Source organism: Phalacrocorax aristotelis, chromosome 2 (assembly GCF_949628215.1).
Source record: "Phalacrocorax aristotelis chromosome 2, bGulAri2.1, whole genome shotgun sequence".
NCBI classification, from domain to species: domain Eukaryota; kingdom Metazoa; phylum Chordata; class Aves; order Suliformes; family Phalacrocoracidae; genus Phalacrocorax; species Phalacrocorax aristotelis.
Window position 1 is genome coordinate 146,952,277 of NC_134277.1, and position 24,378 is coordinate 146,976,654.

The 24,378-nt window shown below is 38.5% G+C and overlaps 1 protein-coding gene across 3 annotated transcripts in view; it reads left to right on the forward strand.

Annotated features, from left to right (window-relative positions):
- Positions 1-24,378, forward strand: part of ZFPM2 (zinc finger protein, FOG family member 2) — a 322,041-nt gene that overhangs the window by 140,338 nt on the left and 157,325 nt on the right. For all 3 annotated transcript variants that reach the window (XM_075085595.1, XM_075085594.1, XM_075085593.1), the window contains one exon: positions 23,351-23,469. In XM_075085595.1, coding sequence (XP_074941696.1) covers positions 23,351-23,469 — 119 coding nt within the window. The remainder of the gene's footprint in view (positions 1-23,350; positions 23,470-24,378) is intronic.

Here is a 24,378-nt window from a genome sequence, read left to right on the forward strand (position 1 = left end):
GACTGGGGTGAAACTGGGGATAAGTGAAAGTTCATTTGATGTTACATACTTCTCTTGCATAGTCTCATGGTAATCTATTGGAAGAGATACTGTCTTTAATCATAGTCTTTTGAAACACAAGCTTATGCATGGACTGTTTGTGAAGTGCATGACATTGTTTTCATATTTTTCAAGAGAAGGCACAACCATCTGCTGCATTTGAGAAACTGCAAAGGGTATTTTTATGCATACTGCACTTTTATTAACAGTACAACTCAAGAAAAGCTCTTGGTTTAAAATTTTACATTTTTATTAGTTGAAACTCTGAGATTACTTAGTAATTGAATTTTTATTTGCATTGGAATGGGCAGTGAAAACAGTCGGCATACCAAGAAATCTCACATGCCTTTGCACAAATAGTCTTTGTTTCACAGGAGTAGGGTCAGCGGTGCAGTGCATTCACATATTAATCAATAAATGTATGCTTTAAATATTAATCTGTAAATGTGTGCCAAGATCAGCTGGGAATTTTGTACACCTGGCATCACGCTAAGTTAAAGTAAAATTACCAGTGAGGAAAAGATGCCTGCCATAAGAGTACTCGTTTACCTACAGTCCTAAGATAAGGCACAAAAATCTACAAGTCATTTTTCACTTGAACATAACCAAAAAAAATCCCTTGAAGTGAATTTACACTTCCTGCAAATTGAGCAAAGTAGCTTAACCACTACAGTTTCAAAATCTGATTGCCATAGTATGGCGCACTGGGGGGTGAGGGAGGAATCTGAAATAATCACATTCTGGTATACTAAAAATGTGAGCCTGGAATAAAAAACATTCATTGTGCTTTCTGAAGGTATGTCATAACCAGCAAAATAGGAAAATCATAACATCAAAATTAAGAGACCGTGGTAGGTGCAGCAGCCTCATATTCTCACCATGCCACATTTCTTGATTGTACAACAGTTACTGAAGGAATCTTTGATTCCAGTTGCCAAAACTGAAACAGGGACTAAATCTAAGTGTCACACTTGTGACAACTCAGTGGCCTTGAACGTGGTTCAAGGCTTTGCCAAACAACCCAAAATTTGCAATACAAGATACTGGAATAACTTCGGCTTAGCTTGCCAAGTGCATAGCTGAATGAGAAAAGAAAACCATATGTCACCAAGAGGCAAGAGGTAGTTTCATACCTTTGTATGAACAGCTATGCCTACACAGCGTTGACATAGATTGATGAGTTGCTTGATTGCATTTGGTGATGTTATGTATTTCACGTGGTTGAGCCCCAAAAAAAGAATCATTTACAGGAGAGTCTGACCTGGATCTGGTCAGCCCACCCCACATTCTTACCACAGCAGCTGTGAATGATATCCATTTGCTTGTAATGTGACCTGTAGGAAACACTGTGCCAATCTTTTGAAGACCACAGATCCTCCTCATTTGTTTGGGGGTTCAACACAAAGTGGCAACTTAAAGGTAGAATTTACTTTGCTCTTTGTCCTGAGAGTATGAAAAACACGATCTCTTTATAAAACACATTGCTTGGTTTTCATAGCAAGGCTCTGAATAGCTTCTTTGGTGTGTTTTACAAAAATGGTTTGGTTTGCAGCTTATTTTTTTTCAGGCTGTAAAAAGCGTACAAAGGCTAGAGACTATACTAGGGACGCTTTTATGATGAAGAGATGAAAGGAAGGAAGATAACAAATCTTACCAGGCAAAAATAATTACTTTTTTTTCTGAGAGCACTATAAAATTAATGAGTGAATATTACGAAATACAGATTATTTCGATTTAGATCTAGAATAATCAGATTTTAGTCAAATATTGGTCAACTGCTACACAATATTTTATTCTCCAGACGCATCCAGTTTAACTGCCTGGTCATGAATGCTGTCAGAGTCAAAACATGGCGTGGCGCTGTAGATACATGGCAGTCTCTAAACTACAGTTTAGTAAAATTGTTACGGACAAGCAAGTTGGGTGTTGCCAGAAATTACTGACATCTTAAAGATTGGGGTGAAGTGCATATGAATGAAAAACTAGGAAGTAATTGCAAACGTCATTGGGACTGAAGTCATGCAAAGATACATAAAAGGACTAACTGTAAAAGGGAAAAGGAATTTCGACTTGGGAAAAACATAAAATAATCCATCTAGAGAACTTTGAAAGCATTCATCTTGAGAAGAAGAAATTAAATATCTATTTGTTATGGATTTTGAGATAGTAAGCCAAGATGCTTGTTGCCACTTGAGCTGGATACAGATTTATTAGAGTTTTTAGATCTATTTGCTGTCAAGTGGCCATGCTTGCTGAATTCTATTCTAGCTACATATTTCAGTATCAAATCGTAATACATCGGATGGAAGTAACAAATAATAAGATCAAAAAAAGAATTTCTAAAGGATTTCCGTGCAGTACAGAGTATGTTGATGAAGTACTGAGTGCAAGGTCTATGGTACTGGATGGGTAATTACAGTAACACTGAATTTTAGGAATCTCTGACACGTTTTTTGCAGAAAACAAAAGAAGGATCTGAGGAGGTGAGACTAAAGATGAATGAGAATAAAGAAGAAAACTCAAAGACTCTTGTAAAACAGGAATGATGCTCTGTGTAGTGGGAATAAACTTTTTGGTTTCTTGTATAAACAGAATTTTTGTACTTGTAACAATAAGGAGGTGTGATAGCAAGACATGTGTTAGGTTGATAGAACAAATAACAGACAAGGTAAAAAGACAAGGGATCACTGAAGGAAATGGAGACACACACGGCTCTTAGCCCTGCATTGCCTGTGTGCACACACTCTTGTGCACACACACACTCCAGGGAAGAGGAGGGGAAAAGTTACTGGGACCCAAAATATGTTGCTGCTTTTTTTCTCCTACACTTTAGTTTATATGTAATACATGACTATGGAGCTGGGCCAGGGGTAAATAGCCCATCAAACCCTTCTCCTCACCCCCCTTCTGGCCCACCTTCTCCCAATTATTTTTCAAGTAGATACTCTGATTTACAACATAATTATGTTCTCTAATTAATAATGTGCAGCACAGGAGAAAGAAAATCACTTAGTACTGAAAAACTGTGGTTTAGAATTAAGGGTTTGGATACGTGAACATGCTATTGTGGGTTAGCAAGTTCCATACGTTGTCTAACTGCTGGTAACTCTCCCATTATTGTGCTTTCGGAATTCAGAGTTATTTGACTTGTTCCTTTGACCAGCATTCATTTAACCAGCCTCTGTTTTCCCTTCTACAAGTTACAAGCCTCAAACCCAGCACACATCTGCATTTAGTGCCTATAGCAAAGAGATTTAAAGCCTCAGAAAACTCATTATGTACAAGAAGCGTGCAGGGTGGGTGAGATAAAATAATTGGTAGCAACTTTTCTCCATTGGTAAGCGAAGGCCAGCACAGCAGTTTAAACCCCAGAGCCCGCAGGCAGAACCCTAGGAAATGTTGTTATTAGCAGTGTCTTTTTGTGAGTTGTATAAATGAACTCCTGAATGGTCAATTCTTGGTGTAACTGCTGTGGGTGTAAACATATGTGAAAGGAGAGAAAGCAATAATATAAAAAACACAGTGTCTGGCATTTATTGTCATTTCTTCTTTTAAAATATTTTCATTGAATGCTGCTTTCTTGCACAGTAAAGTGGATCACCGGAAATACATTATTGATTATGTTATTGTAAATCGTTTGCAGGTGAGAGATGTTTTGTAGTATTACTTGTGCAGAGTCCAACACTCATGAGATAAAAAGGCCAAATGGGAATTTCACTTGATGGAGCCCTGCACATCAGATACTCTGCTGTTCGGGGCTGCCAGTAGTGCAGCAGAAATGCCAAAATGAGAGGTATTAGGTAGAAAACTCGCAGCAGCCTGCATTTCTGGAACTGGACAACATGAATCAGGTAATCATTTGTGTATATGTCTATGTACAGTGTCAGCATTGTGGTGTTGAATGCAGGTGACATGGCCTTCTGACAGGTGGAAACTGATCCTTTTCCCTTGTTCTGTTTCACAGACCTAGTGCAAAAGAAGACTCAAGCCTGCAAAAGCAGGCGCTGAAGATTTTCAGGTATGTGATGTCGGATACCTGAATCACAAGACCATTGCTGTAACAGAGGCACCTCAAATGTTTGTGCTGTCTCTAGAGTTCCCAATGCCTTTAGCATTGCTCTCCATTATAAAGAGAGGGTTCTTTTTAATTATCTCTTCAACTTCTGCAAACATTTCACGATTCTCTCCTGCAAAAAACAGAAACAAAAGAAAAAGTGGAACAAGGGGATAAGGACAACTGTGAAGAGTTATCCTCAGCTTATTCATTGTACATGCTTTTGTATCATTAAAAGGACTATGATACAGCAACTGGCAGATTATGACTTCTCTTAGCTTCAAGCAGATAGTGCCAGGAAAGTGAACAGAGTCATGATATACTGAGTCTAATTTATCGTACTGTTTTTTCCGCCTATGAAGCCTGAAACAGTGAAGTGTTTAGGTTGAAATACTGATCAAATTCACTGTTTCTAGAGGGTGGCTTTCAGGTTTAGTGGAATGGAGTGAGAATGAAAGAGCTGTTAAGCTGTCAGTAGCTGTTAAGCTGTTGGCATCCCGAACTCCTGGAGAAAAAAAAACCCACACTTTTTTCTGCACATAAAGCACAGTTTCCTCCAGAAAATTTTGATTAAAAAGACTACAGTGGAATCCTAATTTGGACAAATATTTTGTAGTTATGAAGTCATTCCAGTGATCTGAAAATCAAAATAGGGGTTTGAACATTTTTTGTTGTTGTTGTTTAATATTCCCTCACTTCCAAAACAAATCTCTCAGTTGAAACTGAACTTTAAACAGGCCTGCTGATGTCCTCCACCTCTTCCATCCCACTGTCAGGCTGTCTGAGTGGTTCTTATTGTAAGGGATGAAATGTTCTGGTGTAGTGAATGCTATGTGTGTGCTGGAAATTACCATTGATTTCCTCTGTGCGTGTTTTTTTTTCAGAGTCCACAACTTATCACCCTAAAACATTCCAGAGAAAATCACTGCCAAGTTTCGCATTCATCATGGCTTTCTTTCTTTAAAGGAAGAACAGTAACTGTAAAAATTTACTTTTGCATATTCAAAAATGCCATTGAAACATGTTTGTGCGAAGAGACTGTAACTGCAGAGAGTCATTTCAGACACCTCGGTTTCAGTGGAAATCGAAAAACTACTGAGAGAAGGTGACGTGGTGATGGGGCAAGCGTTCCGTGGGAGCACTGCAAAATTACACTGAACCATCAAGTTGATCATGCAGAGCCTAACTCAAACCTGCTGAGGTCAATTAAAATCTTGATACTAATTTTCATAGGTTTCAGATTAGCCTCATCTTTATCTTATGGAACTATAGTAGGATGGATATGTTTTTATCCTCAGGCTTACATGCTTCTGTCTCGGCACTTGTTAAGTCTCCTAATAGTGCTGGTTTTAATTTGGTGTTCAAGTTCTGTTCCTTCCCTGTGAGAAATACATTTATAATACAGATGGAAGCTAGGAAACAGTTACCTGAAGGTGGTGTTCTCATACGCAGAATGTTCTTTCCAAAATGCCGTTTTGCTGATGGAAATATTTAATAGTTTGACTCTAAATTATTTAATTAAACACCCTTTATTAAATAAAATTGCACAAGTGGTTGGTGTGATAGTCTGTAATCATTTACTCGAATTACCCATCCTTGTAGGTCTTTTTTCCGTTCTTCTGTCCACTATTGTTCATAATCTTGAAAAACTCTGCATCTGCACTTCTGGATGCCAGACTATTTTAGGCTGTGTGTCTAAGAAAATACTAATTAGTCTTATCTGTGGCACATCATTACAGTGTGTTAAGTTTATCTTTGCTATGCATAGGTACGGGTTTAATATTACATCAAATTACTGTGACTACATTCCCACAGCTGTGCAGCTGTATCTGGTCACAAAACCTTGGGAAACCCATTTTCTGTGTTTCCCCACGAATCCACAAAGTAATGAAACATATCAGTCTGAGGATAAGTTATGGGTATGGGGCTTTTTTTGTAATATATCTGGCAAGATAGCTCTGAATCAAATGAATAAATCAAGACTGGTTTTAGCCCTCAAATTTCGTGTGCTTAGATGTCTGTAGCTGATGAAGTGTGCCAGGAAGCGGGATTCTCACTGTGCCGTCTCCCAGTCGATGCGGTCTGCATCCCTTGAACACTAAAAGGAAAATAACAATGAACCAATCACTCTCTTTCAAGCTCTGGGTATACAGGTTGGTGTTAAGGAGACAGGAAAACACGTGCCAAAAGCACACTGTGGTACAGTTTTGTTAAACTTGGAGTAAAGGTAGGTGAACAGTCATAAACAAAAGGGGAACCATTATATTAGCCTCTCCAGTTAGACATCTTCCCTTGAAGTCAGGAATGTGGACTGGCCAACTGCCCTGGGGGCTAATTTAGACAGTTTGGAATAGCTAATTCAAAATGTTTGAAATAACGTCACTGAGAATTGTCTGCTACTAGCATTTCAATATTGTTCTGTACAATAAGACTCTGTTTAATCAGATTGCAAAAGAAAACATTGACTGCCTGTCTACCTGTGTCCAGAGGAGTTTTTGTAACCCATTCTTATGTGCATCTTGTTCGTCATTCAGATTGTCATGTTATTTTGTAACCATGGAGGAGCAGGGAGGGATGCCTGTTGGTCGAATTTAGATTTCTCCGGCTGAGTGCAAACCAATTTTTGAGAAAAATGAGAAAACATTTCTTAATGTAAATTGTACTGTCACTCCCTTATATCATCAGTGCAAAATGGATTTCCTGCCAGATCATCTGAACTGTATAATTAGCATATTATTAAAGCATAGGTTTGAAAGTGCAAAATTGTATAGATTTTTAGTGACTAAAGATAAATGCAGTTACATCAAAGCAACTAATAATTGGTCACATAATAAACGTAAAAAATTTTTATAGAACTGTGGCATTTTCTAACAACTTTACCACCATTTTCTCTTAAAATTATTCTTTGCACTTTTTTTTTTTTTAATCTACCTGTGTTTTGAATGGGAATCATTAAAGGGAAGTGTGAATAACCATTGCTCCTAAAATGTTATAGCCCTTCCAAATGGGACGAGCTATTTTTGGAAGAGGGCAGCATTTTGAGTCAATCATCAACTCCAGACATAGTGTATGTGATTTTGGTGCTGTATTCCCATTTAGCTTAACACAGAATCTCTTTAACATTATTTTCTTACTCCTTTTCTCCTACTGTTTTGGTTGACAAAGGTAGGGGTTAATTTGACGTAAATCATCACAGTTTGTTTTCCATTGCTATTTCCTGAACGGGTTGTATGCTTTAGACTTCAGAATTACCCATATGCTACGTTGCTCAATAACATTTAAAAAAAAAACGATGTGGTTGCTAGTTTTAATTCATTTATCTTGCCTGTGTATTTAGAGCATGTATAAAATGTAACTTCTCCATCATGTCACAAAAAGTTATTGCACTCTTGGGTTCATGAATTCAAGAAACATGACATAATAGACTGGCAAATATGGCCTTGTGTCTTCCGATGATGATCCAAATCCACCCACTTATCTTGATCTGCCTATATTGTTAACAACATGGGATGTCACACAACAAATTTTTCATTTTAACTGTTCTTTATGTACAGTGCAGCATGGAATTTACTTTTTATTGCCTTTCGAAGGGAAGTATCATACCTCTCGGTGAAATAATGGTTTTGTCAGACGCTGGTATCTTTATTGTGTAGTGCTTTTAAATTCTGCACTATTTATACCAAGCTCTCTTGGCATAGGACAGGTGAGATGTGATACCTTGGTTTCTCCACGAGAATACTTAAAGCTTTGTGGATACAGAAGTATATTGTTGGTATGAAAAGTGTGAGATTGGTGTTGTAGGTTTCAAACAGAACTATTTTGTTCTTCCAAGTGCTTTATGAATGTGCAAATGTAAACAACTACTAGAAATGACTGGCAAACCTAAAGCTTCTACTCACAATCTTCACATTGATTTGCGTGCCTCTTCCTACCATAATTATACTCGTTACAAAGTGTAGACATTGATTTGCTGTTAGAGGTTTTATTACATTCGTTCGTGACGGGGAGGAACAGCAGTAATTTTATTGCATGCACTGCCAATGTTTACTTGTCAGGAGGTATCTAAATGGATGGTTGTGAAAAAAGTCAAAGAATAATGCATGACTGTAAAACTCTTGGGATCAAAGAAGAATCTAAAAATAGGGACACATTTGTCCTGGAATGACACCGAAGAGTGGGCTGCCACTCAAAATAATTTTAATTGATCCAAATATTTCTAGCAAGATGACAATAAATTAGAAAAGGAGATTTCTGTACGCTTCAGTGGCAGGTAAGAAGGGTGCTGTGGAGTGAATGGTTTGCTTTCTTCTGTTATATGTAATATTTTGGAACAACCAAACTCAGTATTTCGAAGGGTATAATTTGCCATTTTGTGAGTGTATCTAAGAGATAAAAAGCAGTATATAAACAAATACTCTTCTACCTACATAAATTTTTTGTTCATAATTATTTCAAGAGTAAAAACATGCAGTGGTTGAATTTAGATTAATTCCAAAATTAAGTGAAACCAATGACCTTGAACTTTGGATACTATATATATGAAAGCAGTCCTCTTTCTCTCTTGCTGTCTTTTCACTTTATTCAGAGGATACGAGGACTGAGCTTTGTTTAACTATTCTAAAAAAATGATACAGAGTATATATCAGAAACATAATCAAAGCCCCCTTGCAAGCCTACTTGCCAGAGACAAAAGAGATGCAGCATACTTGAAAAGGGCATCCCTTTCAGAATGCCAAGATATATTATTCTTTGCTATGTGTATTACAGTATTACCTAGGAGCTGTTGGTTTCTACTGACACAGAATTCCTTTTGTCCTAGATACTATACTTCATAGATAAATAAAAATGTGAGTGTATACATACATACATACATACATACATACATATCTACCTACCTACCTACCTATCTATCTATCTATCTACCTACCTACCTACCTACCTACCTACCTACCTACCTACCTACCTATAATGTATATCTATGTATCTGGTTTACATTTTTTATATGTATATCTATAAATGCAAGCATAATTACAGTCCCCACTCTGGATTGCTTGCTATCTAAAAAGACAAGTCAATAAAATGTGAGAGAAAGGAAGTATTATTACTTCCAGAGTTACAGAGAGATTATGAGTGATTTTGGAGGTCCCATAGGAGGTGGGTTTAGATCCAGTTCACCAAGCCCGGATCTTTCAAGATTGGTCTTCTCTAAAATGCATGTGTGTCTCCTTTATTTGATAGTTTCTTGGAACCATTTATTGTGAAGTGCTTGAGAAAGTACTACATGGGAGCTAGCAAAGGATTGAGTTACCTGTTTATAGGAGTTTCTTTATATTGCCTTTTGCGTATCTGTCTGTCTCTCATTTTAGAAAGCAATTTCCAGTATTTTTTATTGGTTGCCAAAAGCAGAAGACAGCATCAGCATATAAAAAGTAACTAAACGTACTATGGCCAAATGTGGCATATTGGAAAACTTTGTAAGCTGCATATGTTTATTTATACATATATTCTCACATTTGTGTAAGCTAATGTGCTAATGGTACAACCCCACCACAGATGAGACTTATTTTTTCTATGAAATTATCATATTGATTTAGACTACTAGCATACTTATACTTCCTTACAAAAAAATGTGAAAAAATGTAAGACTTGTATGAAGTATAGTATGACATTTTTCTCCAAGCATTATTAATACGTTCATCTTTATTCACTTGAAGTCAGTATGAAGTTTACAAACATGGAATTTCCTTTTATGTTGTGCTTCTACCATAATTTGAAAGACCGTATTGCTCTTAGTCTACATGCTTTCTAGTTTTCAGCTTTGTAAGACTGAAGTACAATATCAGATCCACTGATACACAAATTTGCACCATCGTATCCCATAAATCTCTGATATCATCCAGAGAACACTCGATCTTTCTTGAGAACCTGAATTGTTCACAGTTCAGTCTTAATTTAGTCCTTCTGTTAGGATGTATCCTTAGCTTATTTCAATTTTGTTATTATTTATCTAATCGAGATGGTGTTCTTGTTACTTTTAGGAATAGGTGAAATGTGGTCTGTGCCTTCTTGGGTGCTGCAGCCTAATTCAGGGGCAGTACCACAAGGCTTGCTAGCCTTACTTGGAGATAATTTAGGAATCTCTTCATGGTATTTGAGTAGAGACTTCAAAGCTGATATCTGTCTGAAAAAAAAATTTGAGAAGAGAGAAATATGCATTTATTTGAACAAGGGCAGCTGATTAAAGGGCTTCTACTCATGATAAAAAGTTTGGGCTTTTATTTCCAGACGAGAACTGCTCCCTGGCTGTTACTTCTTCATCACTTAGCTTTGGCATGCTGTAACATTCTCCTTATGGACATCTACTTTCACATCTGGATACTGGTGCTGTTGTAGAAACCATTCAGTTAGTAGCTCTCCTGACTCCTGGTGGGGCGAAGTTAGCAGCAGGTCATTGAGGAGGTTCTGTTTGTGGACTGGAAAATAAGATCCTTTGTGTTATGTATTGACTGTGTAAAGCACAGTGTTTACAAAGTGCAAGGAGAAGAAATAATAAGCATATGCAGTAGGAAATATACTAGTAACACAACTATTGCTAAGTCTGCCCAGTATGTTGGGGGTGTCCACACTGAGTCATAAACAGTTTTTTGGTAGAATAAGTTCATCTTCTTTGGAGTGTTGTGCTTGTGTGATGAGTACAGTCAAGAGAACAGAAAAGTTTAGACTCAGGACAGTGTCTGATGGCTGAGACAAGGTACAGATGTCAGTGAAAAGATTGTCAGCTTCTGAATTGCATCTGATGAGGGTAAGAAGCAGCTTCTGGGAATTTGAAGGGGCAGATTAGGTTTGGCTGGCAGATGGTCTGTGATCAATGGGAGAAGACAGAAAGCTAGAAACCAGTTTTGTGAAAGAAAGCATATGTGTCTTACTCTTGTTTTCCTGACATTTACTTCTGGACAGTGTTGGAGTCAGTCACTGGGAGCTTGGGTATGACCCAATACTTGCCGTTGAGGAGGAACAGTGAGGCAACAGAAGGCATTTAGGGAGAGGCAGATGAACTGGACAAGGAGGCAGTGTCTGGGGGACAGGAGACAGGATAGAAAGACGGCTTTTATGTTGAGGTCCTGGAATCTGCAAAAGAGTGGTCCAAGGCTCAAGGGAGGTTCAAGCTTTTTCTGATGTTGAAAGGCTTGATTTTGAAACAACTAACTACACCGTTGGATATGTAAAAGTAGGATTTTTTTGTCTAGATGTCTTTATGGTTTTAATTTAATGCATTATATATCTTGTTAATATATTTTGCTGAGATTAAAACATATGGAGGGGGGAAATCCTGGTAGAATAAAACAGCCCTTCTCCAAGACTCCTTGTACAGCAAATTGTACCTATCAGAAAGGAAATGTTAAGCTGAAAAGTATCTATGTACATCAAAATAATAATCATGGCTAAACCAGAAATTTTCTCTTTGCATTAACATGTGTGATTGTTTCATTGGGGAGGAAGAGAAGGAGCAGATATTTTTAGGGGAGTTTTATGCTATTGTATTTAATTTTGTAAACTGCTGATTTTATTAGCAGGAGAATGAAGATGTCAACCTGCAGCCTTTTCAATATGGTCATTTCCTATGTACTTAAGTGTTTTGACTCTGTATACTTAATATCAGGCTATACTTCTTATATTCACATAGTAGATCACCATTGCATGAAAATAAGAAGCTGTTCTAAACTGACATTAGTATTTTTTAAACATCATAGAATAGGGGCAGTTTTAATGATTCAAAGACAAAATAATTTTGTAGCCCAGATATATTTGGAGTTATAATTCTTTTGATCTCTGTTGGCACTGTCTGTTTAATGGCTGTGCCTTGCCAGAAATACTTTCGTCCTTATTCAAAATAGTGTCTTGGGTGTATTGTGTGAAGTTTTTGTAAGCAGTGATTGCAACTGTTAGAGAAAGCTAGGGTTCCTGTTGCCAGCAGTGACTTAACTCTGAGACCCTGAGCTTCTTATTTGGGCATAAATTTCCAGGCCATAGAGGATGTGGACTTGTTCTCAGTCATTGTTTACACAGGTAAAGTCTGGGCTGTGAAGAGTCAGTCTCAGGCGGTCATTCTCCAAGAGAAAGATCGTCTACAACCTCCTGCTGCAGAGCAGGCCCCATGTGCCGGCCGTGGCTGTTCCTTGGGTTCCCCAGTCACTGTGTCTGTCCAAGCTGAAATAGGTTGTTCATTATGTGCTCACAAAGGAGAAGGCAGTAAGGCAAAACAACCCGGGATATGCGTTGCACACATGATGTCCCTGGGACTTACTCATGTGAAGGTCAGGATCATTCCTGTACAGAAGGCTGCCGCAAGACCAATATTCTGCTAAAGTCTTATGTAAGCCTCAGAGTAGGATTTAGGTAGTGCACAGGACTTGTGCTCAATCTCTGTTCAAGGTTTTCTTTCACTCAGAGTTGCAAGTCTGCCTTATAAATGGACATCACTCTTTATACTGGCTTCAAAGTCTCAGCTATGCTAAGATGTAGCTGCATGTGAAAGCAGTGTGGTAGTCCAGGCTGAGGCACCGAAGGAGCGAGTGAGGGTACTCTGGTCCGTGTCCAAAACCAGCAGTCAGTTCCTGTCTGGCAACAGTGTTAAAAAGCGGTGTTGGTCACTGCTGGTACTTGATCATAGAAGATATAGATAAGCACATAACTTCTGAGTGCTGGAGCAGTGCAGAGCCATGTGTCTGTTATGCATGGCCATACCCAGCAAGTGCAAAGAAATGATTAATTTGAATCTTGGTATTGTACATTATAGTTATACTACATTTATCTCTATTTATAATAATGTTACTTTTCATATAAATTATAATTATAATGGATGGAACTATATATTGCACGCATGCAGTGGAGCATGGCATTCAATCTCCCTTTGTCCCAGTCCCCCTCTCACCTTCCTAATCTCAACAGTAACTAGATCCTTTGGATGGTCACACTAAATACTGATAAATTTGAGTCTTCCTTGAGATTTTTTGTTTTTTATTGATACTCCTTCTTTCAGAAATTTCTTGAGAACATTGAAAGGAAATAGGGAAATGATGTTACAGCTTCTGCTGCTTTTGCAAGACATTTGGGCAGTTTGGTTTGCATACTCTGAGCTAGAAATCAGCATCTAAGCAGTGGTTTCATGACTCTGACCATGCATATCTGATAAAAAGCAAATAACTTCATCTGCTGTTACACAAATGAGAGATGAAAATAGATCCTTCTATCTCTAAGCATAAGTAACGTAAACTGAGAAGTCACCACAGATACAGTCGCAGATGATCTCACTGCTCTTTCTTTTAGAGTTAAAAAGAATACTTTCCAAAACATTTTTGTTCATTCAATATATTTAATTCAATCAATATTAATACAGCAGTCTTCATATTAAGTTAACTTTAGTAGCTTTCTGCATTCACTAACAACGCAGGCTACCTTGATATTTTTCACTTTTTCCAAGTAAAAAAGAATTCCAACACATTGGGTAAACACAGAAGTGCCTATTAATTATTTTATTTAAATATCATATATATTTATGCAAATAATACTGTAAAAAATAAAATGTTAGTGTCTTTCAGCTCAAAGGTTTCCAGAAAGTCCTAGGGAAAGATTGGTGTAGGTGGTGGTGAAATGTTTAATTTTCTTCCTGCAGAACAGCATCTATCTTAGAAAAGGCTTCAGTCTGAGCTACATACAATGCTCCATATACCTGTAACTGTAGCTGATCTATATGAAGCAACAAAAAACCAGAGAGGCTCAGGACTGAAATGTCTTCGCATATATCGGGGGAGAATCTTCACACAAAGGGACATTTATCAGGGGCGACTGATCCTCTGCTGAGGAAAGGAGCATACCCAAGAGTCCAGAAACAGATGATGATCTTATCAAGAAAACCCTCTTCAGTAATATCATCAGCCTGCTCTTGCCAAGTCTGGCATTTCTGTATCGTGTGTATTTGTGACGGAGAGAGAGGGAGCAAAGCCCTGCAAGCTACATGTAGCTGGGATAAAGTACCTGCTCAACCTACTGAGTCTGCACAGTGTTATACTATAATAGGGAATAATTTTTGCCAGTATGGAGTATCCATGTGAGAATGGAGTTTACAGTATTCCTCTCACAGAAGACTGCAGGGAAGGCTCTTCAACTGCACTGGTTCCCTTTTGGGACTTCCTTGTGTGTATTTTTGCAAATATTTCTACTCCGGTTTTATCTCAGCACATACAGGGAGTAACGAACTTCTTGAAAAGTGCATTCAAATGTGAAGATGGAAAATTATTGAGAAAGACAAAAGTAATATTTTTTTTCTTGTATGAAATTTAGGCTTTGAAAACAGAGGTGTAAATTGCTCTTGTAGTGAGTAGACTAAAAAGTAAAGATAGGTGCTTCTAATTTCATTGCAGGATCAGGATTTTGCCAGGATGGCTGGGTTTATTTTGCCTCTGTCTGTAGACTAGATGCTGATATGAACAGAGGATTTTTCAAATTATGTGGAACTTGACTTTGAAGCAAGTGAAGAAATCTTTGGTATTTCTTAGCATATCTTGAATAAATATCTTTTTCTTTCTACTTCTGTCTCTGTCTCTTTCATTTTTTTCTTTGAGCAGGTTTCTGGAAGTCGAATGAAGCAGTCCAAATAAAGGAAAAGTCTCTACATCTATGTAAGAGTCTGTTCTACTAAAAAGCTACTCAAACTCCTGCAGCGGTGTTCATTAGGTGCTCCTTCCTTTCTGACTTCCAAGAAAAAACAGTACTTTTCGTAACAGTTCAGCTTAAGCATTAACAATTGTTTTGATGGTATATTTGATGGGCAATTATTATGTGGTTTTCCATGATCTGTATCTTTGGTACTTACTCAGCTACTTAACATTTATTTAATTATTTGCCATCCTGCTCAGCGCGCCCCACCCCCACCCCCCAAATTTAGAAGTTGCATTGTCATTTCAGATTGATGCAGATGTGTTACCACTGTAGGTCTATGTTTTTCTAACCTGGGGTGGGATCTTGTGTTCCTAAATTCTGTAGATTACAGGAGTGTGAGGCACTATTGTAATGTATTTTTTTTTCCTTTGTATTCATCTTTTATAATCAAATGAAGACTTTACAAACAGAGCACAAATTTGAATTTTTGAAGTGTCAGTGCATACACATCTTTTGAAACTATGGTCTCCAAAAAACTCTGCTCGTGTTGTGAGACAGTGCACGTTCACATCACTGAAGATAGCTCGGCATTGCTGATAGGAATCTGGAGCACCTTATGTACCTATACCTAAGGTCACATTAACCAGGCTGGAGTACTGTGTCAGTGTGGTGGTCGTAGATGAGGCCTAGTGTAGACTAAATAACCAGTAATGAAACTTTTTCTCAGAAAAGTCTTATAGCCTACATGGTGGTCTGGCTGCTTAGTGGTAGAGAATGGCTTTGACCAGATGTCAGGTTGAAACCACATCACTGGGTGCAGTGTACGCACACGTTAAGTGTTGTTCAGTTTAGCTGAGCAATCAGGTGTTGGAATAAGTGTACTTCATTCTGGCTGTTTAGCTTATAAATTAAGCACTGTAATGACACATATGCCTTGGCTAAAAAAGGATAATAGTATTTACATTCTGTTGCTAAATGTGAATTCATGCACTTCTGTCCTTATGTTTCAGACTTGGAAATGTATATGTTTTCTCTCACTCTGGCAAGGTTTCTGCATCCCTCTTTTTCTTGAATATCTTCTGCGCCCATTTTTCTAGGCTGTGTCTTCATATCCTGATCAGACCCAACTTGTGTCTTCAAATGGTTCCTTCCCTAGACTCTCTCTCTCGTGCCTTGTTTTTTAAATTTACCCCCCCACACACACCCTTCTGTGGTCTTTTTTTTCTGAGAATCTGTTCCTAGTCTTTCTCTATCCTCACTTTCAGAATATTCTTTCCTTCCCTTTATTGTCCATTGTAGGACAGTGCTGTTGCAGATAAGAATAGCACCTTCACTCTCTGCCATTTGTAGTACTAACAGCAGGTAGGAGAGATAAAGAAACTCTGCTTCTGATTTTCAGGGCTCTAAAGAAAGGTGGGGAGCAGTAAGATTTTTGTTACAGAAAGTGGAGAAGCCTTTTCATTTGTCATCCTTACCTATAGTGCACAGCTGCCCTGTGGCATCTTTGGCAAGATGGGACAATGTTAGTCAGCTCCGTCAGGAATGAAGTGGCACATGGCAGCTTCTGCTGAGTTGTGTTTGCTGTCCAGACCTGCTTCTAAGTGTAAGCAAAGGAGAGCGGTAGCTTAGAGCAATAACTGCCTGTGGGTTATCCTTGTGTCCACTTCCCTCTTGACCGTTGTGCTAAGACGTCTGGTTGACCCTACTTCTTAAGAGGGATTGGACCAGGGAGGATCAGGGTTAGGGGGAGGAGTTGCTGGTGGGTGGCAGTGACTTCAGACAAAGGAAGAAGGCGGCTCCATTCAGAAACCCTCCATCCCCTCAGTGGCAGCAGAATAGCAATCCTCCCTCTGGGGTGACTCCACAGAGCTGCTTTCTCAGTGCCAAGTCTGTTCCTCCTTCCATCCTTCTCATCCTAACGGTGAGCTGGCTGTGTTTTCTTGTCTTTGGGGCAGCAAAATTAAATTTTGCCTTTGCTTCTGGACAACCTAAACAATGTCTGGTTTTGCCAAGCCTTCTGTGAATGCAATTTTCATTACAAAGAAAATTGTAAAATTTCTTTTGAAGATTGATTGCAGTTTAGTCCGTTGCTGTTTGGACTCCAGGGTGAACTTGTCTTGTGTGTACGCCTGTTTTTCTAGTAAGGTAGTTACAGTTCTTGTATCCCACAGCAGACTTGCAGTGCTTGAAAACAGACTGTACCTTGACATCCCCCAGATCTTCTCACTCTGGACTCAGCACACTGCAGAATGGATACAGTGCTACCCGTTGTGGAGAGATGTGAGAATTAGGCAGCACAAGTATGAAACCCCTGGCAGACAAACATGGTAATAGAAGTCACAGAAGTCATAGAATCATTAAGGTTGGAAACGACTTCTAGGATCATCAAGTCCAACTCTTAACCCAGCGTCATCATGCCTCCTAAACCATGCCCCTAAATGTGAGATAGATAGTCATTCTCATAACATAGCTGTGCAAATTACCTGTTCCTCAACGTTCTTCCACAACAGCGGTGGCAACCATCCAGTTGGTTCTGAAGGGGATGCAGCATTCATTCATCACCGTGAAGTGCCATGGCTTAGCGTATTCTGGGTTAGTGCTTCAGACCCTCAGTTACTTGTTTTAGAGTTTTGGGCTATTGAATGAGTCCTGTGGAAAGGAAATGTTTCTGTTTTGCCACCTCCATTATGTTATCTTTTCCAGTGCAATTACAAGCTAATTCAAAACTCTCTGTGTTAGGCTAATAGCTTCTGATTCACGGCTGTCAGCCAGTACCTGTGTGCACTTTTCGTACTGCTTACCCGTCCCCCTGCCAATTACCTATGGTGAACATTTATTTTTTCCCTGAGAAGAGGCTCATCATAGGCAAATCATTAAGGGAACATCAAAAAGATCCCATCTGTAAGAGTTGCATATGGCTAAGATCACAATTATCAAAAGTCTTTTTTTCCCCCCATTCTTATCCACACAATAAATGTAGTTGTCAGCAGGATAAGTTCACGCATCGGATAAGGTCACAATTTCATTTAGTGACAACTTCCAACAGCGTGAACTTACAAGGTTCGATTTATTAAAGAGTCAGAAAGGATAAGATCACTGCATGGCCAGCCTGATTTATCAGGGTTTGACTGGAGTACTTGAATAGAGAATGTCGTATTTCAAGTTTATGTTCAAAACTGTAGTTTAGTGTGTGTTATGTCTCAGAGACTTGAAAATTGAGGGAGGAGAATTTAGAGGAGGTATCTCAATAATGCAGTTTATGTCTGCCAAGCAAGTATATGAGCATTTAATATTGGAGCTACCTTGTTAAGAATCACAGACGTGGAAATGGGATAGTTCTCCGCTATCAGTGATCTGCTGTGTGCAAATGTACACATTAGTTTGTTATAATGGAGGTAATCACCAGTCAAATATTAACTGCAGATTCTTCCTGTGCATACAGGACAGCAGGCAGATCTTGGGCTCTGGGCTGGGCAGCACTTAGGAAGTTCTGAGTGTTTTTAACTTGCTTGCTCTGACTCAGAGCAGTCCTTGTCGGAAACTACAACATATACGATTTCTCTGCCATGTGAAAATGTCCATTAGAGAGCCAGGTGGCTGTGCACTGGAAATAGACAAAGAAGGAGCCATTTGCTAGTGGAAATTGGTAGAGCCCCAAGATGTCAAATAACCAATCTCTAATTGTAGCACAGGAAGAGCTTACTCATTTTTTAACTGACTCCACTGAGAAAGCTCTTCCCGACAAAAAAAAAAAAAACAACAACCTACTGCCAAAGCTATCAGTGGCTTGCTTAGAAATGTTAAACATCTATGAATTTGGATACACTTCTGAACAAAGTGGTTCACTTTTTCTCCCCCAGAACACTGGTTATCATCATTCGCCTTCAGATACACACTCCTTTGTTTCTTATTCCAGAATGGAATGAAAGCCAGTATTATTTTGTTCAGAAACACTATTTCTAGTTGAATTGTATTATTCAAACAGTGGTCAAAACCTACTAAGGGCCAAAAGCTGTAGTTGGGTTCCTGTGTATACTACCTGTTTTGTGGAGTTTTTTAAAATTATGCTGATTTTGCTGTAAAAGAAGACAAAGCTAAACTGACCTCTCTACCTTCTATTTTATGCAAGCCCTGTGTGACATTCCTAAAGCAACATGTGTATGTAAGAAAAGAATCCTAAATTGAGTCCTTTCATTCTGGTTTTGAATCCGCCAAGGTGGCCTAATATCTTAAAAGCCATGGGATGTTTTGTAGCTGTACTAGTGAGTCATGACTTGGGGCTTCTTTTACAGTGCAGCTATCATAAGTCTTTGAGTAATCACAGACTTTAAAAGTATGCTACATCAACAAGATAAGAGAAACAGCCCACAGCACTAACAGCATTATCTTTTACCAAAATTGATTAGCCCATACTATGTGTCTCAAATATTTTGTATAAACTTTACTCAGCAAGCTGGAAATAAGTGTGTTCCTGAAGAACAAGCTGAAAAAAAGATACTTGCTCTGTAGTGAGGAAAAGGGAAGTAAATATCAGTAAATGGAATGTCTCGTAAGTAATGTTTTTTTACCAAACTCTCAAAAACTAAAAGCAGGACATCTCTTCCTCTCTACTTATATTTCTTAGCGCTGCTTCTGTTACGCTTCTTGCTGTCCTTGTCAATTGTCCGCCTGACAAGTCTAGGATGAAAACAGCAAAATACAACTGCTTCTTGAATTTGCTGTAGGAATGGTGAATCCCAGGGGTGTCTATGAATTCTGTATATTATAATTTGCTGTTATGTGAAAAAACGTTATGTTCAGTGTTCAGTACTGAGTTGGTCTGTTGCAATTGTGGAACACTAGAACTCCTAACATTGTTTGGCACAGAATTTTCTGTTTTCTTCGGCTGGAGTACAGATTAAAGGAAGCTGCAGCAGGTTTTCATCCTTTCTTTCCTTTTCTCCCCGCTCATTGGGATCTCACGGACAGGCATCTGTGAAGAGTCAGTACCAGCTGAGTCTTTACACTTCTTACTGCAAGTGGTGATATGGCAATAAAATCTCTGCTCCTCTTCCTGATGTAATCTGTGAAGATGCTGAGCAGTTATGTGGGGGACGGTAGCTGCAGGGAGCACTTCTGACTTACATCTGAACTTCTGAGGCTGAAGGGGAAAATCTTGTCTTGTTGACATATTTTCCAAACTCTTTTAATTAAGAATCACAGAGTCAGGTTCTCTTTTTCCTAGCAAACTCTCCTGAGGTCACAGGTTGCTCAGGGCCACAGGTATGGCACCACTTAAACCAGCATCCTTGTGGGAAGCTGGCAGGGAGCAGAGGACAGCCCTGTTCTCATCAGCAGGAGACCGGACCTGTCTGTTGCGGCAGTTTCAATACCATTCACCAAATAGGAAATTTCAGAGGAGCAAAATGTTGTAAATGAATGCAGGAAAGTTGCAGGCTCCTTACTCCAGGGTCAGGGAAATTCAGGAGAGGATTTTTAATAGTGACATTTGTAATCTTTCTTCTACAAACCTTCATACCAGCCCCTGGCCTTCCTGCTTAGGGCAGACAAAGGAACATACACAGGGATTTTACAAAAGGTGTGGGCTCTGGTAGGAAAAAAAAAACCTGAGCAGATGCTTGTAGACCCTTATGTGCAGTGTTTTTTTCTAACTTACAGCTCTCTTAGTGTTACTTTTTTTCCCCCTAAACAAACAAAGGGTTTCAGTGAAAAAAGAAATCTTTGCCAAGGATCAAATTGTAATGTGCTGCACCTTGAACAACTGTAACCAAAATGTCTGTGTTTGCCAAAACATATGAGCAGATTTTCCTTCCCAACTCTAACATTCACCAATAGCATTAAAATGGCTGCTGGTCATGGTGACCAGAGAGAAATATATCTTTTTTGGAGAACTATGATCAAGGAAAACAGGAAGGTTATGCAGCAAGATGTTTCGTAACCTTGTTTGCAGCCTGCTGCTCTGTCATGGTGTTCTGAGTAGAGGGGAAAATACAGCAGCTTCAGTACAATTCAGCATCTGTACTATCTGTAGTACATTTCAATGTATTCGTACATATTGAAATGTATTGCCCAAACTACAACTTGGAACTGTAACAAAAGAGAACAAAAGAGAGCAAGAATCCCCATTAACTTATTTAATCATCAACTGGAGGGAAAAAATACAGTTTTGAACAATAATTGCTTGTTTTTATATTTACCTGAAACCTGAACCATGTTTAAGATTCATATTACTAATTTTATTTAAAATATAAATTGTAATGATATGTACATTAAAACTTAGGTAGGTTTTTGGATATCACTGGATGATCTGCCCTAAGTTTGTCGTTCTTAATCCATTAAAAGACAGGCCTGCTTGTAAATCCACAGGTACAGATAAGGAGTCACTGTTTGACTGTGTCTGAACCCTTTTCAAATGAAAAATGTCAGTGGCAGAAAGGGAGGCTGAATTATTTTTTAAAAGGGTTTTCAAAGATTCTCATGATTCCTCTGGTATCAGTTAAATGTGACATGTCCATAGACATGGCTGTTTTTCAGTGTGTAAAAGCAAGCAAATGCTACAGTTTTCATCTCTATGTAGAGAGAAAATGCTGCAGTATGCCTAAGTGATCAGCATGTTGCCTTGCAATACCAGAAAGAGTTCTGTTTTCTGTAATTAACATATAAAGAGATTTTTTAAATTTCATACAATCTGTAACAATGTAACTGTGAGAGGGAGAAGGTGCTTTTTTGTTTGTTTGTCTGGAAGCATATATATCACATGTGTAAATTAGATATAATTAATCCATAAGCTTTCCTGCTCACATACTGCCTTTTAAAATGTCATAGCACTGTCATGATGAGGACTCGCCTGCATACATAGAAGCTTTTGTAAACTGATACAGCTCTATTTCCTAGATTTGTTCCAGTTTGCAGGAAGGATCTGATGCACAAATTTACGTAGAGCAGTTTTGTAATCTGCAACACTCAGAGGTGAAATTCAGATTTCTGTGCTTGAAAATGGAAGCTGGAGCCAAGTCTTCTCTTTGGAAAACAGTTGAGATTAACCCCTGCGGACAAGGAAAACCTTCACGGCCTGGCTGTAACATAATTCCAGGCATCCATGGGAATGGTCAGCTTGGGGAAGTCTGTGGAGACTGCCTGCAAGCCAGGGGGAGTTACTCACTTCCTCCAGCCCAAGGTTCATTTCACAACAACTGCCAGTTCTAAATTGGGACGAGTTGACTTCTTGCACTGTTGGACTTCACCCTGTTTGTGGAAAAGGCACCGTCCTGTTTTGGGGCAGAATTGTTGAGAAGGGACGTGCTGATGCAAAACACTCTTGCATCTGGTTGGTATGAAGAGGGACGAAGGGGCTTTAGCATGCAGCGAAACGGGTTGGGAAGAATCATGGCTGCAGCGAGGTCAGGGTGAGCTCTGCTGCTCGTGAGCACAGCGACAGATCTTCAGCCTTCCTTCAGGAAGGCCAAAGCTTGGAAGTGCAACAACATGTAACAATTCAGTTAAACATCTAACAAGCAAAGCACAGACCAGTCTGCTCTTGTTCTATTTATCCTCCTAAAAATTTGAAACCAGAAGTTATTTTAATGGTTTTACAAAAGAATGTTAGAAATTGTATATCTAAGCACAACTGTTATTACAATTTAAACTGAAACATTTGTTCGTAGAAAAATAGGCTTATTGAAGAGACTGCTCTCGAAGAGTTGTGCAGAGTATTTTTTTTTTATTCTGAAATGAAGTGAAAAATAATATTGGGGAGAAAGGTGGTAACTGAATTTTATTTTTCCTTCTACAGTAATGATCAACTGCATATCATTCTTTCTCTTTTCACTGGAAACTCCCAGAAAAGTTAAAGTGAGCTAAAGTAACAGTTTCACTTTTAAGTGTTAATTTTGAAGTTTTTACTTTCAAAAATAAAATTTACTTTGAAAAAATGCACTATACCCCCACCCCCCCCACCCCCCCCCACCCCCCCCCGCTTTTAAATATTTTTTGTTAAAACCTTAAGATAACAATCTGGATTACTTTGGGTCTAATTCTGAAATGTTACTGCCTGTAAAAGCTCACTCAGTTTAAAATCCTTGTATTTTTAATTGTAGTAAATGTTTTTATTAGTTTCTTCAAAACTAGTAGATTTGGTTTTATATCGCTGTAAAGTATGTCTCTAAAATTGTTAGTAGCTGACTGCTTCAGAACATGGTCTTGTGACAGCAAAATGCATCAGGAGGTTAATGCACCACGTGTGGCTACTATGGCACTCTCTCCTTTCAGCGATCATCTCCTCCCCTCCTCAGCATTTCTTAAGAACTTTTATGAAACGACTATCCTGAATAAAAATGCCTTCAAACTCTAATGCATGTGAAAAGATGCAAGAAAGAAATGGGGCTTTCTAAACCAAATTTGAATATAATTATAAGGGAAAAGGTTTGTTTTTCTTTTGCAGGATGACAAGATCAGTTGTTTTTCAGACAAGCATAATTAATTCTCATTATATGGGTCCTCAGAACATTGTGCGTATAGAGCCAACACAAAGGCAGAGGTGGTTGTTGTCAAGGCACAAGTGAAAGTACTCTCAACACTGCTTGTTTCCTTTGTTTGCAGGAGAGTTGGAGGTGGTCCAGAAAGACGGAGAGCGCAAGATTCAGAGCCGGCAGCAGCTTCCGGTTGGAACAACATGGGGGCCTTTTGCTGGGAAGATGGATCTGAATAATAACACCTTGGTATGTAGATGCTCCAAGACGCTTTGCTTCGTTATATTATGTGTCACTCTTCAGGGAATAGCCTGAATTACTGTTCAGCTGGAGCATTTGAAAACAGGCATTGTTAGGTTTCACGGACAGTGGTATTTGGCTCTTTTCCAATTAGTTCATCTATGGCAACCATCCACGTAAAGTTATTTGGAGCACAGGTTAATAGTATTTAACTTGTTATTTTACAGAAGGGAAATGTCACTTCCTTGTTTGCTGAACCAAGCTGTTGTGTTTGAGTAGTAATATCTGATTTGTACTGGCTTTTTAAATGTTTCATTGCATTAATTGCTGAATACTTAATTTATATTAATGGATGGTATAGAAAATAAATAGCTACATTATTTAAAGATAAAAATAATTAAATTTGCCTCAATGTAAATGTTACTGAACATAGCAAGGTCTTCTGTCAGATTGGAATTATTTTTAAAGATATCAAAAGTCACCTGTCATATAATATATTCTCAATTAGCCTTGTGTTTTATGCTGATTGCAGATTGTACGTGGAGCATGTTACTTAATAGTAATGCTTTGCTGGTCTCAGTTCAGTGCACTGAAAATCATGTCATTCCTAGGTCTTCATTTCATTTTTGTTTGTCTTGGTTTTAAGTCTAAGCTTCAATATTATTTGTATTTTCTGAGAATATCTGGAAAGGTGACCATGTATTGAAAAAAAAGCAGCTAATATCTCTAGAAGAAGGGTTTAGACAATCTTGGAACATGCATTGCCCTGTGGGATACTTCTGAAGAACCATTATCTTCAGCTGGATCACTGTTTGCTATTACAGACTTTGCATGAATGTATTAGCATAAAGACCTGTGGAACTGTTTCACAGAAGTGTATTACATACATTTGGGGTACATACATCTGTGCTGTAAATG